At 51.6% G+C, this 17,317-nt stretch overlaps 1 protein-coding gene across 26 annotated transcripts in view; it reads right to left on the bottom strand.

Moving 5' to 3' along the window:
* Positions 1-647: 647 nt before the first annotated feature.
* Positions 648-17,317, bottom strand: part of LOC6496214 (PDZ and LIM domain protein Zasp) — a 52,240-nt gene continuing 35,570 nt past the window's right edge. For 2 of the 26 annotated variants that reach the window (XM_044715288.1, XM_044715287.1), the window contains exons 7-15: positions 16,349-16,727; positions 15,609-15,803; positions 14,660-14,768; positions 12,154-13,170; positions 11,523-11,673; positions 3,129-7,395; positions 1,692-1,875; positions 1,401-1,640; positions 648-1,328 (exon numbers count right to left, since the gene is read on the bottom strand). In XM_044715288.1, the coding sequence (XP_044571223.1) occupies positions 1,251-1,328; positions 1,401-1,640; positions 1,692-1,875; positions 3,129-7,395; positions 11,523-11,673; positions 12,154-13,170; positions 14,660-14,768; positions 15,609-15,803; positions 16,349-16,727 (6,620 nt within the window). In that variant the 3' untranslated portion in view covers positions 648-1,250. Of the gene's footprint in view, positions 1,329-1,400; positions 1,641-1,691; positions 1,876-1,969; positions 2,850-3,128; positions 7,396-8,864; positions 9,052-10,835; positions 11,043-11,239; positions 11,674-12,153; positions 13,171-13,378; positions 13,617-14,659; positions 14,769-15,608; positions 15,804-16,348; positions 16,728-17,000; positions 17,278-17,317 lie in introns of those variants that run through there. The other 24 variants (XM_044715291.1, XM_032450788.2, XM_032450784.2 and 21 more) reach the window with 24 other exon arrangements.

The raw sequence follows: 17,317 nt of genomic DNA, 5'->3' as shown, positions 1-17,317 counted from the left end.
ACACCGAACGGGCAAAAATGTGGGGCCACTCACTCACACCTTCAGATGTGCAGGGCCAAAAAAATAAAATGCCGGGCTCAAATGAAACCAACAAAAATTGGTTAAGCATGAAATTGCCACGGGAGTGCGTATGCCTATGAACAGCACGGGCCAACATAAGAGAGTCGGAGCCACCCTAATCCTTTGAGGAAGTTTTCGCCAAAATGTGATAGCAAGAGCTTGACTTATTTAACCTCAAATGATATTAAGATCAAATAAAAATTCTTGCGTCAGGCGTGGATTATGACCGAGAAAGATTTGAACAGTAAGTCTTTCGGGGTATTTATCGTAGCTGAAGTGATGGCTTTGAGAGAGGTCAAAATTGTTACTGTTTCGTCGAGTTCCATAATGGAAATATTTTATCACAATTTTTCACACCTCAGGTAACCAAGTGCGACATTTCTATTGGTTTGGACACCACTGTCGCTTTCTCCAACCGGAAACTGTTGCATGCTTTCAGACAGTGAAAGAAATTCATGCGCCCAGTTAACCGAAATCCTTCAACGATTATGACATTACACAGGGCGGATACGCAATACACACACGCCACGCAGTAAATTAGGAGCTCAGATTCAATATTGCCACCAAAAAAGAAACACATTTGTCGATTAAACGCGAAAAAGATTTCGAAATTTATTCACTTGCTGATCATTTACAAGTTACACTCAAATCATGGATAATTTACAACATAAATTTAGAAATTAAAAAGCTACCGGTATGGGTTCTGTGTGTGACTCTCTGATTCGCTGGCTGGGAAATCCATTCGCGCGATTTGTTGGCTCTTAGTCCGGGCTGATCGGAACAGAAGTAAAGTAACGCTGGCCACAGAAGAGTGGGTATGGGTAGTTATCAGTTATCGGTTATAGGTTATAATGCGATTCTTGAATAAATAATAGTGCTTCGAGTGTTTCTGATGAGAGCGGGACATACAATTGGCTAGCTAATTCGATTTCGTGTCGTTTTCAGTAGTTTCCATACGGGTGACTGCTTAGTTCATCATTTAAAATTAGGATAACATTTGTGGGCACAAAACCAGTAGAAATAATAATCGTAACGCATTAATCACTCTGACAAATATAATATAAGCTTTAGGATGCGAGTAGTCCCCATCTAGGTGCTCTATAGTGTATGAAGATAGTTGTTGTGGGTTGTTGGTTAGTGTGCGTGATCCCTGAAGTCAAACAAAATCAGCCGATGGGCTGGCTGGCGGATTAACGCGCATGGTTCTTGCAGAAGGGACGTCCGCCCTTGTTGTAGAAGCTCTGGCCTTCCAGGTTCTGCTTGCAGAACTGTAACATGGAAAACGGGAATATAGTACTTGAAAAAGCCAATATATTTGCGCTCCAACGCTGAGCACTTACCGTGCAGTTGAAGCACTGACTATGGTAGTTGTGATTCAGGGCCTCCACCCATCTGTCGCCAGCTTCCACGGGGAAGCCACAAGCGAAGCATTTGGTGGTGAACAGCTCGTTCCAATCGGCCTCGCAGTAGGCCTGGCCATCCTCCAGGAAGAACGGCGTGTTGCCGAAGATCTTGCCGCACTGGCCGCAGGTGAAGCACTCCGGGTGGAAGTGCTTGCCAATGGCATTCAGACAATCGCCCTGTAATGAATTTGTCAGTCAGTCATCCGGCCACCTGTGGGTCGTGGTTACCTTGATCTTGCCAGCGCACTTGCTGCAAGTGGGTGCCAGGTACTTCTCGAAACAGTACTCGCAGTACAAGTCGCCCTTCTCCTCAACGAATCCGATGTCCTGCAGCGGACGACGGCAGTTGCCGTTCACGCAGATGAAGTGGTCCGGGCACCAGATGCGTCCCAGAGCCGTGATAAAGGGTCCTCTGTGAAGTTGACGAAAGAGTTGTTTGAGTTTGTTTGGAGCCATAAAGCATGAGAGAACACAGAAGAAAACAGCGAAAAAAGCATAACACTTACGAGGTTATCTCCTTATTGCACTGACAGCACACTGGTCGCTTACCCTCCTTGAGCAACTGACTTACGGCCCTTTCGTTTTCCTCCGACATCGTGGACTGATCATCGTTACGGCTAGGACCCAGAGCTTTGACGGAGACACTGAATGGCGCACTAGATGGTGCATTGTTATCGATTTGGATGCCCTTCTGCGGAATGCCTGCTGGCTTGGGTTCTATGTAGGATCGTCGATCTGCCTGGGTGGCCTGGGGACCGTGTGTGGCTCCTGTGCGGCGCAGGGTGTTCCTGAAGGCCACTGGTTCGGGAGCATTTAATTCTTTGCCACTGTCGCACAAATCCAGAATCTTGCCCATGGGGTGCTGTTGTGTGGGCAGTTCCATTTGCAGCGACATCTCCACTCGGGGCACTTGTGGCTGAGCCTTCTGGTGGCCAGTCTCGGCAGCTGCCGTGTCCTTAAGGGGATGCACGGCCACCACAGGTTGTAGAGCCACCGGCTGGGTGGGGTCCAGATGCTTAAAATCTTCCAGGTCTAGACGTTTGCGCACAATCATCGGGCTCTTGGATAGGTTGGAGCTGCTGTTGCTTCGGAGGCTCAGGTTGCTCCCAGCATGGGACAGTGGCGCACTAGCCGGTCCCCCTCCTGGATTGTTGGCCAATCTGGCTTCCAGCATATTGGAGATGATTTTGCCGGCTTCCTGCATAAAGGCGTTGGTTTTTTCGCCCATGTTGATTTTTCCCACGGACTCGGCCAACATTGATGTGGCATCTTGAGCCTCTTTCTCCGAGGTCAGTTGCTCAACGGCGAGCGAGTCAGTTGTTGGCTGAGGCACGGTTCGCGGCAAGGTGGCATGCAGATTAGTGGAGTTCGCAGCTGCTGGAGGAACTGCAACAAAGGCCACAGAGCAAGACAAAAAACAAGCGGGTTAGCGTGTACAGAGCATGCGAATTAGAGCTGGCTGGAATTGGGCCCATCAGAAGGGAGCCGATTCTCAGCAATTCACAAAGATTTGGGTTATTCAGATACTTAAAAGCTGAAAGTAATTATATGTTAAATAATGGATTATAAAGTAAACATAAATGTTCATGTAGAATCTAAAGAAACATCAAACTCAAGGCCAAAAAATCAAACACTGGAACATGCAACAACCATCTTTAACTTCACCTGATCTGGACGTTGCAACTGTTGCACAGTGGGATGCGCACTCCGGGTGCGGCGGCCTTGTTGAGAATGCCCCTGCCTCGCTTGGGTGCCGAAGTGGCTCCAAAGGCTCCGGTGCTCTTGCCTCCAGGACCTGCAGAACCATCGGCATTAGAGTTCAGGTTCAGATCGCTCAAATCTGGCGGAAAGACAGCGGGCGCAGAGGCAGAAGGCGGCGGAGCAGCAGCGGATTGCACCACATTGGCAATCACTGACTTCGGGGCAATCGGAGCTTTAACCGCGTTAGGAGCCCGAGCTGGAGCAGGCGCTGGAGCTGTGATGGAAGCGATGGAAGGGCGCGAGGCCAGATTAGGCTTGATGATGCTGCTACCATTGCTGGTTCTCCGGAAGGCCGAGGTGGCCTGGTTATTAGTGGTGGTAGTAATAGCGGAGGAAGCTTGGGTTAGGCTTTGCGACGCTGATGCTGCAGATGAAGATGAGAGCGATGAGGTGGATGTTTTCGAACTCTGCTGCACAGATGAGTAGGCGGATCGCTGCTGCTGCTGTTGTTGTATCTGCTGTTGTTGCACCTGCTGCTGCTGTAGGAAGCCCGGTGGTGGAGCCACCAGTTTGCTTGCTGTCTGGCTGGATGGTGCGGCTCCGTAACCCGGCACTGTGGACTGGGCTGGCGCTGGCTTCAGCGGAAACTTCGAGTCGAAAGTGGGCGATCGCAGCTGGGGAAAGCAGCTTTCACCCAAAGTGGACGCCCGGGCACTTATAGCCTGGGACTGGCTGGTCAAGCTGGTAATCTCCTGCTCTAAGCCGGACAGACGCCGGGCCTGGGTGGCCACAAAGCCTGTTTTGCCGTACGAGGACCTTCTTTCCGTGGACTCCGACTGACTCTGCACGGACTGCGCCTGCGACTGGGATACGGACTGAGACTGGGACCCAGTCCGGATCTCTATGGTCTTAGCACTCTGTGTCCTCTCAAACTCTTCTGTAACCTTACGACGCCTCTCGATCTGCGTGTTGCCCACCTGGCTGCGGGTCTGGCTCTGGGATTGACTTTGAGACTGCTGCTGCAGCTGGGAGGACTGCTCTCGCTGTTGGATGCTCAGGCTGCCCATACGCTGTTCAGTTATACGCTCCGGCTGCTGCGTGAAGCTTTGCCTAGCCGACTGGGTGGTCTGCTCCGAGTGGGCCAGCAGCTGTCCCTGGTAACTCTGGCCCGTGGTGATGGAGCCTGTCTGTAAGCGGGCGGCTCCTCCAGAGACGGAGAGGAGGTTAGACTCGGGCTCCTTCATGCGTGGAGCTCTGATGGCGGAAAGCGGGTTCGGTGGCGGTCCTGGGGCTGGGGACCGAGCTCTGTCCGGAAATGGGGAGGCGGCTCGCATATCGTAGTCTCGCGCATGGGTAGCTGGACACTCATCGAAGCACAGCTTCTCCTCGGTCTGGTAAAAGGGCACAATCGGCGCCGGCTTCTGGGTCATCGAGGGAGTGTAAGGCCGCGTCGGGGTCTGGGCCTGATCCGGGCGGACGAACTCGTCTAGCGGTTGGAAAGCCATCGTTACTGGACCCGCGCGCTCACCCTCGACTATAATTGGAACCGACAGCTGAGGCCTCTCGAAAGACACCACAGTTGTCGGAACCGTTATCGACGGCGGGGGAACTGCTACGTGGGCCCTGGCTATGGGTCTATGTACAGTGGAGGAATCGCTAGTAACCGCCGCCTTGGGGGCGTCCACAAAAGCCAGGGGCACGTTCTCGCGTAACTCTTGCGGCTCCGGCGTGCGTATGGGACTCTGGGTAGGCAGCACGGTCCAGTTTCGCTGGTATTTGGGTATGTTGTCCGCCTTATGGAGGCCGGACTGTACGGCTTTGCCCTGCTTGGTGAGGTGGCTCAATGGGGATGGCGGCGGAAAAAGGATCTCCGAATGTTCGAGCTCCTCGACAGTCTCCTCGATCAGCTCGTGGGCATCGAACTTACTGGTGGTGGAGGAGTAGGCGTTGCTACTGGTATTTACAGAGAATGGAGCAGGGAGAGCTATTGAAGGTACAGGAGCGGGCGCTGAAGCAGGTGCTAGAACGGGTGCTGGAGCAGGTGCAGATGCAGGCGCAGTCACAATCACAGCTGAGTAAGCCTGAGGTGGGACTGTGGAAGAGGAGTTAGAGGAACTAGTCGCATTGGAGGAACTGTAGGAGGAGCTCAGAGAGCTCCTGGCCTGAAGGGATTGGGTCTCAGCAAGGGTTTTCTGGTTAACTTGGGATAGTTGTTGATGTTGTTGTTGGGTTCTTTGGGTTACTTTAGAGTGTTGCTGTTGCTGTTGTTGGGACTTTTGTGTGATTTGCTGAATCTGCTGCTGCAACTCATCAGCCTTGACGCACCGTTGCAATTGCAACAACTGCGTTTGCTGCAGCTCCTGTTGGCTTAGGCCAAAGGTCTGCTGGAGTTCCTCCTCCTTCTTGTGGAAATAGTCGAGCCGCTTCTGGTTACGTTGCTGGGCCTTGCAGTACTTCTGGTACTCCAGATCCGTCTCCTCCTTCAAAGCCGAGACAATCGAAGCCCTGGGAGTGTTGATTACACTGCCGGAGGCAGATGACAGCGGTTCCCGGGAAGGCTGGAATGCTTGCATGGCCGCAAAGGCTGAGGACTTCCTGGGCTGGCTCCTGTCCGTCGTATAGAACTCCACCGACTGCGGTGGCTCGGGACGAATGCCCAGCTCCTCCTCGTGGTCCAGCACCTGAAATTCACGCTTTTTGAGTTCCTGCTGCTTCTGCTCCTCGTCGAAACGGTGGGTTGCATTCTCGGGGTTCAAAGGGGTGTAACCGCGGTCCGGAGCGGTAACCAGGGCATCGCCCATACTAAGATGCTCCTTGGGGGTGGGCAGGTCGATCATGTGGATGGGCACGTCGCGGTCAAAGTGGCCCTCAAACCGGCGATCAGGCGCAGTTGTCAGGGCACTCACAAAGGGTGACTTGGGGCGGTAGTCCTCCCGCAGATAGGGTTTAATTTCCATGGGTGGTGGCATGTAGGGAACTGTTTCCTCCGGCAGCGGAATGCCCTGGTCGGACGGAGGGGCGAACTTAAGCTCGAACTCGGGAGCAGTAATCATCGCCTGGGTGAGGCGGGAGCCACGGGGAGGCGACTCTCTCAGGAGCGGAGCGGGTGGCGGCTCAAACGGAGCTGGGACTGGAGCTGCAGCAGGAGCAGGAGGAGGTGCTACAGGCTCTGCCTGGGCTTGACTTTGAGCTTCAGCTTGAGCGGCTGCCTCAGCTTCGAAATTATCACCACAAGGCCTGGGAAAGGGACACTCTACCAAGTGGAAGGGAGTTTCCGGGGCTGTTGTCAACACCCTGATCATGGGATTTATCCACTCCTTGGGCATGGGATTGGGAATCTTTGAGGGTGGTATCTGGCGCACGGGAGCAATCTCAATTTTGATCTCAGGGGTGGGCTGGAACTTTCGCTCACTCTCGAGTATCTGGCACCGCTGCTCAATCACCAGACCCTCGCGATCCTCTGCAGCTTCGGGTATAGTCTCCAACTCGATGGGAGCCACTGGGAGCTCCTTGATCTCAGGCTCATCGTTGAAAACGACGCGGCGAGCAGTAGTGGGAGCGGGGGTGGTTACAGGAGTTGTTACGGGACTGGGTGTCACCTCCCTTACCATGTCGATTAGCTTGTAGGTGCTCAAAGGAGCCGCCAGCGAGTCCACACACTCCTGGGCACTTCTCCTCCCCGAAGCGTATTCCTGCATGGAGTCCTGGGTGCTACCGTAGTCCACTTGATAGTCAAACTCCGAACCCGACTGCATCTCCTGCATCTGGTAGGCTTGAATCTGAGCCGCATACATCCTCTGGTACTCTTCAGATGTCGTGGTGGTGGTGGTCGAAGTAGAGGTGTAGCTCTCCGAGCTGGACTCCTGCTGTTCCGCCTGCATCTGGCGGGGATTGGAGGATGTCAGTTGGGGCGCCGAATAGCTCTGCCACTGTGGAGGAGCTCCGTTGCCGACGTCGCTTGTCGGAGGTTGCGGATCGAGGCGCGTAGAGGCACCTCCAGGAGGCAAGGGTACTTGCTGCACGGGATTCGCGACAACCACATGCTGCGTTTCCGGTGGGGCAATATAGAGAGGGGCGGCGGTGGGAGCCAGGTGGCTATCGTCCTGAGGCGGGGGCCAAGTGAAGCTGGAGCCGCGTTGCGACTGCCGACTGCGGGCCATTTCTGCCTCGATGTCTACTTCGTAGCAGTCCTCCTCCTCGAACTGGGGCTGCAGCTCCTCGGGTTCGCCCTCTTTCGTTCATTGGGCGGCGGAGCAACAGCAGTGGGAGCAGAGTGTTTCAAGGGAAGTTTGTGTTGTGGGATTAGTATATTGCAGAGGGTCAGGGCAAAGAGAAGAGCAGAAAGAAACAAAAGACAAGCGATTGTTAGTCCTTGGCACTGAGAAAGCAGCGGAGAGGATCAGTGGTGGTGCAACGGCGAAAGCGGCAGCGGATGCACGGGAAACATCTGTTTGGGGTGAAAACTACAGGCGGTCACATTGAAACTTTCAAACAGCGCCTCAAACTGCTTCGACTTGACAATCACAAGCCATTCAGAAGAGGAGTTCCTTGGCACTTTTAAGTTTGTATGTGGAGGCGGCAAAAAACGATAGCAACTACTACTAAATAGCTTCTGAGTGCGTTCAGTTCGGGGTCATGTGTGAGTGGATGGTTGGAGTGGTATTTCGAGTAGTGAGATTCAAAGCACACGCGGCACAGTACAGCACAAGCACGAGATGGTTACTCGAACTTAATCGAGGCGCGGAACTTTCATTTCCACCCATCAGCAATTTGTTGACAGACAAACAAAACGGCGGGTATCGCTACGGCCGTATAAAGAGGGAAAATATTAAATGCGATATAACAATAGTCGTCGAGGGGAGAGGGCAGGCAAGGATAGGGGAGGGGTTTTATGTCCCTCGAATAAATTTTTTATTTCTTATTTTCAGAACCATTTTCAGAGCCATGGCGAGCAACAATAAACAGAGACACCCACCCGCTCACACGGTGGGGCAATGTTTCCGCTCCCTCCCTGCTAGCCACGCATATTTACTTCCATTTTTTATGGGACCACGTCTGACAGGCCCTGCCTCCTGCCCCCCAAACTCCCGCCCACTACGGCTACCCCACTGCGCACAAAAATGGCGTCGACAGGTAGTCATTGGATTTTATTATGCATAATTCGGTATTGGCTGTAATTTTGCAGAAATTGAAAATGGCAGAAACACACGACCAAGACCAGGACCAGAACCCGGGACAGAGCCAGAGCTAGGAACTGGGCCAGGCTCTGTTCCGGGAGAAGGGACTGAAAACAAACAAGCGGTGGAACCGAAACAAAATTATTGCCGCAAATATTTTGTCATATCAAAAATGTTGGCAGAAAGTTTTTCGTTTTCGGTTTTCGGGTTTCAGGGTTTTCGACCAAATAAGAGGCCGCCAGGGCATTCAGCAAAAAGTTGTTCTTTATGCTTATTATTCTTTTGTATCCCCCGGCATGGGCCCTCCTAGACAAAAGGCATGCAAAGTTGCGCAAACGACAGAAAGAAAGGGAATTCTTAGAATAGCCGAGAACAGAGTTCGATTAGTGTTTTATATTAAGATTATGTTCGACCGAAAAATCGACCATCGAGAGCGCTTTAAGCTGAATGCGGTTAGGCATGAAGCAGGTACAAGTACATGTGTATATTCTTTAATTCTTATAGACTCTGTAATACGGAGGTATAGATAAGGTATTTTGGGGCATTTTATTGCTTAAAACCAACAGTATTGATTGACATTCAAAGTGATTGTGTAACGTGTTCGTAGAGCTTTTCTTTCCGGTATTTTGCCAACTTTGCACGCCTTGTTTGCTGTTTGGCTTGGGTGTGTGTTACTTGGGGTACTTAATACGTGTATGGGTAACCGTAACCTAAAAGAATCAGAGACCAAAACAATTATTAGGATAGTGCTTAGTGAGCCTGGGACATAGTTTCGCCCGATTCGCGAAGTGCTCCCGATTAATCTTGCTCCTGCCTCGAACTCTGACGAATGCCAGAAGGATGTGATGTATGGCCTCCTGGCACGCTTCAATATTCGGAGCCCCTCCCCTCAGAACAAAAAGCAAGGAGCAAGCTCCAGGACGCTTGTTTGGATAATAATGGCTGGTAATTTATCTGCTTTCGTTTACATTTCCCTGGGCAGCTCCCAACTCCGTGTGTGGCAGTGCGTGTCGGCGCTTTTGGAATTTGTGCAAGGCAAACATTTGTTTGCCGGCCCAATTTTTCCGTTCCCGCCCATTGGGGGTACTCCGACTGGGAGCTGGGACTTGCTCATATGCCGCCGGGGGGAGGCAAGTGGGAAGCGAAGCCAAAACCCGAAATGATTGCTGCGGTTAGGCGTGATTTTCGCTTTGATTAGGAGATTGATTCCTGGCCGAAACGAAGACGAGGGGCTCCTTGCTAATTGTATTTTTAATTGCCCTGAGCCCGCAAGATGGCGGGCCGTAAATTGTGAGCGCCATTGCTGGGTGCCGTCGCCATATTTGTTGTTAATTCATTTCCGTTATGACAGCCCGGCTCCGCATCGCGGTAATTGATAAACAAACAAACAAACAGACAAACACGGAGGAGTGGAGATATATGTGCAGATTGCGAAGGAAAAACACCATAAATTGCGTGGAGCGGCCCCAAAGGGTTCTCGGCAAAGCCGCAGATACAGTGAGGACGAAAAGCCAACGCCCAGCACTCTTCAACTTGCTATGGCTCCACTCTTCGGGCCTTCCCTCTCTCTATTTTAGGCTATATTCGGAAATAGTATTATTCCCATCATCCCAGAACATTCTTTTGGTACGCACTGTATGGACGCTTCTTCATTTTTCTGAATACCGAATTGTGGTGTTGTGTTTAAGCAGAAAAATGTCCTGGCAATACGTAAAGGAAGCGGCAGGGGTGGCAGAGGAATACATTTTATATCATTTATTTCTGTGTCCATGAATGGGGTCTCATTTCGCTGCACTCACAGTGCGTGTATCGGTTTGGTTTGCTTTCATTTGGTTTGGTTTTTCGCAACGTATCGCATCGTATCGGTTCGTTTTGGTTTGGCTGGGCTTGGTTTTCCCAACTCACCCCACCCAGCCACCCTACCCTCTCGTGTTTCCCATTTTCATTCGCCTTTCAGCATTTTCCGAGCACCCGGAAGTGGAAGATGGCAATCGCATTGGCATTGAAACCGCTGATGGCAACCTCCCCAAACTACCTTCCTGACTTCCCTACCTCCCTTCGGTTACAGGGCCATTGTCAGTTTTAATTTCCCGTCTGGGCCCGTAATAATGATAAACACATTTTAAAATGTTTCCACCTATTGATTGAGTTTGTCAACAAAAATGTTTCCATTATTAAACAGAGGCAGAAAATGTGTATTGGTCGATGTCATTCGGGGGGTCGGGGTCGGGGTCGGGTCTGTGTCGGATGGGGGAAAGTTATGTCCTGCTAATGCGATTCATCCGCGGTCCGGACTGTGTGTGCTTTGAGCCTGAATGGATTTGGCATATAATCAAATGAGGGCGGATGTGTTTTGGCGATTGGCAGAAACTCTTTAAAGCAGCAGCTCGAACTCAACAAGTGAGCTAGGTCTACGGCAGCGAGTCTAGTGACTTGAAACTAAAAACCGCGAGGCGTTCTGCGAGCCAGCTTTTGCATTGTGGCAGCTGTTTACCTCGATAGACTTTGTTATTGTTGTAGGTGCTATAGTTGTTGTTGTTGGTGCTGCTGGTGATGTATGGGGACTGACTCGGGGTGTTATAATTAGATCCCAAGGGGTAAGAGTTCCTATACTGCTGCTTTAGCTTCTGCTGAGTGTTGTACTGCTGCTGCTGTTGCTGCTGGTGGTGTTGTTGCTGTGGTGGGTACCTCACATTACGGCCTACATATGTACACAGCACACAGAGATATATACAGACGGTCTATACAGAGGAGGCTTAAACTATGCTAAGTGTTTTCTGCAGCCACATTTGCCAAATAGTTTTGCATTTAGTGTCGGGGGAGCGAGAGAGAATTGTTTAGTAAATTTCGCCATAAGCATTTCGAAATCTCGATATTTCACATTTCTGAGGACTATTGTTAGTTTTTTCTGCTTTACGGTTAAGTCATGTGCAATTTATTTTTCATATAAGCTCATCGTCATTAGTAATGACTCATTACAATCCGGTTAATACTATACAACAATCGACCGGTCGACTCAAATCAGCTCGACCCGGCCATCTCCAACTGACTATCAATCACTTTGCTGGCTAAACAAACAAGGAACTAACTGGAGGCTACATATGGTACAAGATTCGAACTCTCTTATGTGTCTAGACCCATTCACCTTCCGACAGACAGTCGTCGTTGTCGGCAGCCTTACCTTGTTGGCCGACATTGCTGCGGGGCAAAGTGGCGTACGGGTTGTTACCGCCGGGGGCGGGACGGGGCGACTGCTGCTGCTGCTGCGGTGGGTACGAGACCGGCGACTTGGGGGCGGCGGCTCCATAGGGACGGGCGTAGCCCTGGTTGACCTTTTGATTGGAGGAGAGGAAAGTGAGAGGTCAGAAGGGCTCTTTTTAAGTCAGATTCAAGACTAACATATTACAACACTTAACATCGCTTTCAGAGTTAGTTAGGGACAGATCTTGGGAGATCTGAGCGGGCGCGGTGCGAGCTGAGCGGAGCGCAGAGCGGGGTACTTACGTTTTAAATTAACTTGTCCGCCTACAAACTCCACTAGTGAGGGTCAAAGGTCAAGTAAGCTCCAAAATTTCTACTAATGAAGTCTTCCATCCAATTAACCTAGAGATAGCCTCCCAAACTGGCTAGGGATTAACACTCCTTTCTGTCACTACCTATCATTTATAAAATGCTCTAGCATGATTCAAAAGATTTAAAAACAATCTCTGGACTAAACGAGAAACTAAAACTCTTTTCTACTGAGTAACTTTAGTCCAGGAGTCTATTTGCTCACTGACCTCGACCTTTGTTGGGGTGCAGGGATGCTTTACCTTGTAGTTGATGCCCGCTCCCTTTCCGGGGGCCTGCACGCTGCGGATAACATTGCCGGTGAGCGTCACATACTCGAAGGGCTGGTCCCCGCCCCCACTAATGGCGGCGAGGCCAGGTGCTGCCGGGTTGGCGTTAATTTGGCCATAAATCGAAGACGGCTCATCCGCCACGTTGGCCGACATAGTGTCTGCCGTTGTTGCTGTTCCTGTTGCTGCTACTGCTATTGTTGCTGGCGAGCTATCAACTGTTGCTGGTGCAACGAGGGGTGTCGAAGCTGCTGCTGGTGTTCCCGGTGCTACTGCGGGTGCTGCTGCTTGGGGGCTTGCAACCTGATGTGGGTTAAATTTCAATTGATTAGCAAGTGTCGCCGTTAGCGCTGCCACAAGCGGCTGTTGTTGTTGTTGGTGTGCTGCGGCAAATGGCTTGGCCGTGTTGTTGTTGTTGCTGTTGTTGTGTCTCTGTGTCGGTGGCGTGTGCTGTGTGGTGTTCGGGTGGAGGGATGGTTGCTGCTGCAGCTTGTTGGAGTACTCCTTCAGCATCTGGTTGTACGCGTTGTGGCCCTTGTTCTGGTTCTGGGTATTCATGTCGTTCTCATTCTGCTGCCCCTGCAGCCTGTAATTGGCCGCGGCAGTTGCAGTTGCAGCAGCAGTAGGTAGTGGTGGCGGCGGCGGTGGAGGAGAGGGTGCCAGTCCTCCCACCTCCAGCGACGTGGAGGAAGAGGATGTCTGGCGCGAGTGCAGCGGAGAGCTGAACCTGTCCAGCGACAAGGTGGAGGAGTAGCTCTGCTGGCTCTGCGGCCCGACGCCACTGGCACTGCCGCTGCCACACCCACTGCCGCTGCCGCTGCCGCCCACCCCGGAGGATGAGGAGCCAGTTGAGATGGAAGACAGGCTGCTGTGGGTGCGATTGTGTTGCTGCTCGGGGGACACCTGGTGGTCCGCCTCCGCATACTGCAGGAGCTGTGTGGGCGACGGGGGCGGTGGCAGAGGTAGCTCCTGGCTGGGCTCAGACTCAGGCTAAATGGGTTAATGCGGGCGCAGGGGGTTAACAAAGGAGGTTAGTTAAAGGCAGGCAACGGGCAAGACGACCTGTGGCTGAATGGGTGCTGATGTGTGCGTGTGTGTGTCGGTGGTGGTGTTCTAAATATTGCTAATAGGTCAAGGTCAATGAGAGGGCTATAATAAACCCCATCCACTTGGTGGACCACTCGCACGATTATGCAACCTGTGCAACTTCAAAAGTGCTTCGGAAAAGCGCTTTCCGCTGCTAAAATCACTGAAATGTGAGTCGTTTCACTTGATTCGCTGGTCGTTGGTCGAAAGTCGAATTAAAACGCGTCTTATCCGCGGCTGGACTCTCTCCGGTGCTCGCTTTGGGCGGACACGGTACGGCAACGTCGCGGACACGGAGGGATCGAGATGCGCACTGGCCACAGGGCGCAACGAAACTGCGGCCACGGCGGCCAGAAAGCTGCCAAAAACCGCCGCAGCTGTGTGTTTTTTATAGAAGGCAAAAAAACCCAAACAAAATGCATAAGAATAACACGGAATACGACGGCGGCGCGAGTAAAAAGTAGCGCTTGGCATATATATTTAGCTCTTAGCAGCCATTGCACATTTTCGCGAAATGCGCTGGCCGCGCAAAACCGAAACTGCAGTCGCATTATTTTTAACCCCCAGTGCAATCAATCTGGCCGTGTCGATCGAGTTGATGTGACAATCGGTGCCAAGTGGGAGACGGGTAGAGCCCATCGGTCGGTGGTCGTCGGTCTGCAGACCCATTCATCTGCACTCATCTTACCCCATCAGCCGAAGGTCGGTGCCACAAACGTAAACAATAACTCCATGCAAATCACTCGGGCGACGTCAAACACACAGAAACACAGAAATAGGATTCAGATTTAAGGACACACACATAAACAAGGCCACGAGAGAAAGTGTGGGTTCAAATAATCTACAGGATCCCATATTGCAGACTCCACTCTAGTCTAGGCAGAGCGTGTTTAAATGCATCAACTGCATACTCGTATGTCTTGAAATATGTTTTGAGTATCTTTTAATATTTCGCTCTGCAGGCAAGTGCAACAAGCTCTTCTGTCTCCATTTGAACGCTCTGTGGCAGGAAATTTGAGAAAAAAGCTGAAGCCGAATGGTAAACAAAAGCGTTTCTTGGTAACATTGTCAGAGTTGTTTGAACTTCTGCCGGTAAAAACTTTTGCATTATATTGCATTTTGCAGCTCTTGCTTCGTAGATGGTTTTTGGCATTTTAGCATATGTCGGAGGAAGTGCTGTGGCCTCCGGCGAAATGTGCTGAGTTTGAGCAAACATTTTTGCTGGCAATATGATTAAATTGAATGTTGCAAGGCGGCTAGAGGTGCAAGGCTTTGTCTGAGTCTGCTCTGTGTCTAACTCTGTGTTTCGGTGGGATGTCTGACGCTGTTTTAGCCACGCCAACAGTTAACGAGTAACAGTTACGAGCCAACGGTAACAGGTGTCTTTACTTACCGGAGCCGGGGCGGGGGCAGAGCTGCCGTTGGAGTAGCCGTTCGAGGCGCCAGCATATCCGTGCGAGTTCAGGGCCGACGAGATGGTGTTGGCACTCAGCTTGGTGTTGCTGCGGCGAGAAAATCGAAAGAGTTATGAGACCAAGTGCGCAGCATTAATTGCCCGTCGCCAGCCATTTGCTAATTGCCCCCCACGGGCGGTCCTTTAATTTGCTTTGGCCAAACGACATCGTTCTAAATTTGGCACGCCAACAAAACCCCAAATAAATTCCAAATGCTCAATGCCCAAAGCCCAGCGGTCAATGGCCAATGCAAATTGCAACTGTCACGCAATCGGACGATTTTGACAAACCAGCAATATCGCACACCCTAAGGAGGCTAACGCCATGGATCTGGGCTTCAGCCAATAGTTGTGCTGGGAAGTGCATGCCCAGTTCGGCGGACCAGGCTGCCACATATGCTGCCAATTCATTTATTAAAAATTTGTGGCACAGGCGATGACACGTCAGCAGAGCAATCAGTGTCGCCTCTTTCATTTCAAAATGCGGAGAGTGGCCGACCGAAACAAAAAATATTTCGAAAGTATGTCGGACAGAAAGTCGACATTTCAATACTTTTTCGAGGGCAGACATTGTAATATTCCAAGTTCTATGCGGGTGGCATGCCACATGCCTCTGATGAGTGATGTTTCTGGGGAATCACAAAGGATATGATCCGCTCCGTAGAGTATCGAAATGGGCGCCTACATTGGCATGTAAATACTCAGTTGAGCACGGCCGATTTTTGTCGCCGGAATGTCAGATATACATATGTATGTATTTTGGCATAAAGCGACGAATGTGCTCAATTTATTTATATTTCATTTGCAACCAAGCCCCTGCCTCCGCGCAGACCAATTGGCCGTGCAAACGGACAGCCAAAAATCAAAAAGGATAATTGAGACAACTTACGGCTTGATGGGGACGGGCACGTAGCCCTCGGTTCCGGCGGGCGGGTTGTTCAGGGCGGCCTGCTTGGCATGGATGTCGCAGTAGAGCTTGTTGTTGAAGTTGTAGTAGCCCTGGTTCTTCAGGGAGGTGCCGCAGGTGGCACACTTGAAGCACTCTACGTGCAGGTTCTTGTCCTTGATGCGCACGAAGACGCCGCTGAAAAATGGCGGGAGGAACGTTATTAGTGGGATTATGACGGCAAGGGCAGCGAAAGTTCAAGGAGATCTTCCCACGGGTCCATAAAATTCATTGTGGCGCTTTCCACACCGCAAGAAAAGCTCCTCGAACGCGTCGGGACATTCACATCCATGAATGATAGAGCAGAACTTGATGTTTTGATTGAACTACCGACTACTGGCAGTGCACTTTGTGTATGCGCATTCGAGACACAGGGTCCTGTGAGTCCTCAGGTAATGCGAAAAATATGTAAAAGCTATAATGCATTATCGAATTAAGCTCCGAGCTGGCGAGCCAATTAAATTGGCATACAAATTAATACAAATGATGCGAGTCCCGTGGTCTGGATCAGGTGGCTCTGGGATGGCGCGTGAATTGCAAACAATTGACTTCGTGGAATAAAAGCGAATTAAAAAATGCAGACACGTCGGGGAGGGGGCTGATGAGGACTGGATGCGAGGACTGGGGCTGGGACGGGGGAATCAGACGCATGAATTATCATGGAGCGTCGAACAAATCCTTACACAATGCCCACGCCGCACAATTGGCACGCCGGATGTCCGCTGGCGGACAGAGGACGTGGTCGCCCGTCGTGGTCGCTGGCCAGGGCCGCCGCCGCCGCCTCCATCTCTGCCTTGTACTCGGGCCCCTGGAGGGCGGGGCAGATCGGTAGCACGATGATGCGAGGATCCTCCTGCTGGGGCTGCTCCGTCTCCACGTCCTCCTTCTTCTGGGCCACCGGCAAGCTGGGCCGGTGGGGAGCTTCGGGGGCCAGGGTGTTGGACTGCAGGGGCACCCCGATCCGCTCGTCCTGCTGGTGCTGGTGGTGCAGCGGAGTGCGTCGCTCATTTCCGCCTATGGCGTGGCTCTGCGTCCAGTAGAAGTTGGCCGGGCTGTGGGGCTCTGCTCGAGCAACCGCCAGGAAAAGTCAATAAGTAATTGGGAAAGCGCTACAGATAAATTATCCTCCTGCCACATCTTCAGATTGACCTCATCGCAAAGCTACGAATACGATAACCCTACTGCTTACAGAATAAAGACCGGCCTGAGAGCCTTAACCCCGCTCGAAACTCCTAGCAATTAGTCACAAATGCACCGGGCTGTGTGTTAGTCAATGGGCATACACAATGGACTCTGCACAGTGGACGCTACACGGGATCGGGTGACATCACTTACGTAATGAGGCGCTCGCACTCGGTGCAAATGTTCTGGCCAGTCGGGAGTCCGCCGGTACTGGGGGGCTTATTGGGGTTGGTGACGGGGGCGCTGACATGGCGAGTGGCGCTCGACTGCTGCAGTTGCTGCTGCTGTTGCTGCTGCTGCTGCTGTTGCTGTTGCTGTTGCTGTTGCTGTTGCTGTTGCTGGTAGTAGTGTTGCTGTTGTTGATGCTGATGCTGTTCGTATTGCTGTTGTGGCTGTTGCTGAGGTGCATCATGCTCGTATTTTCCGAATGCTTGTGAGTGTGATGATTGTGATTGTAGTTGTTGTGTTGT

The sequence above is a fragment of the Drosophila ananassae genome, chromosome 3L, assembly GCF_017639315.1.
Source record: "Drosophila ananassae strain 14024-0371.13 chromosome 3L, ASM1763931v2, whole genome shotgun sequence".
Taxonomy (NCBI): domain Eukaryota; kingdom Metazoa; phylum Arthropoda; class Insecta; order Diptera; family Drosophilidae; genus Drosophila; species Drosophila ananassae.
Note: the sequence above shows the minus strand (reverse complement) of the source record. Positions and strands in the feature narration are given on the sequence as shown.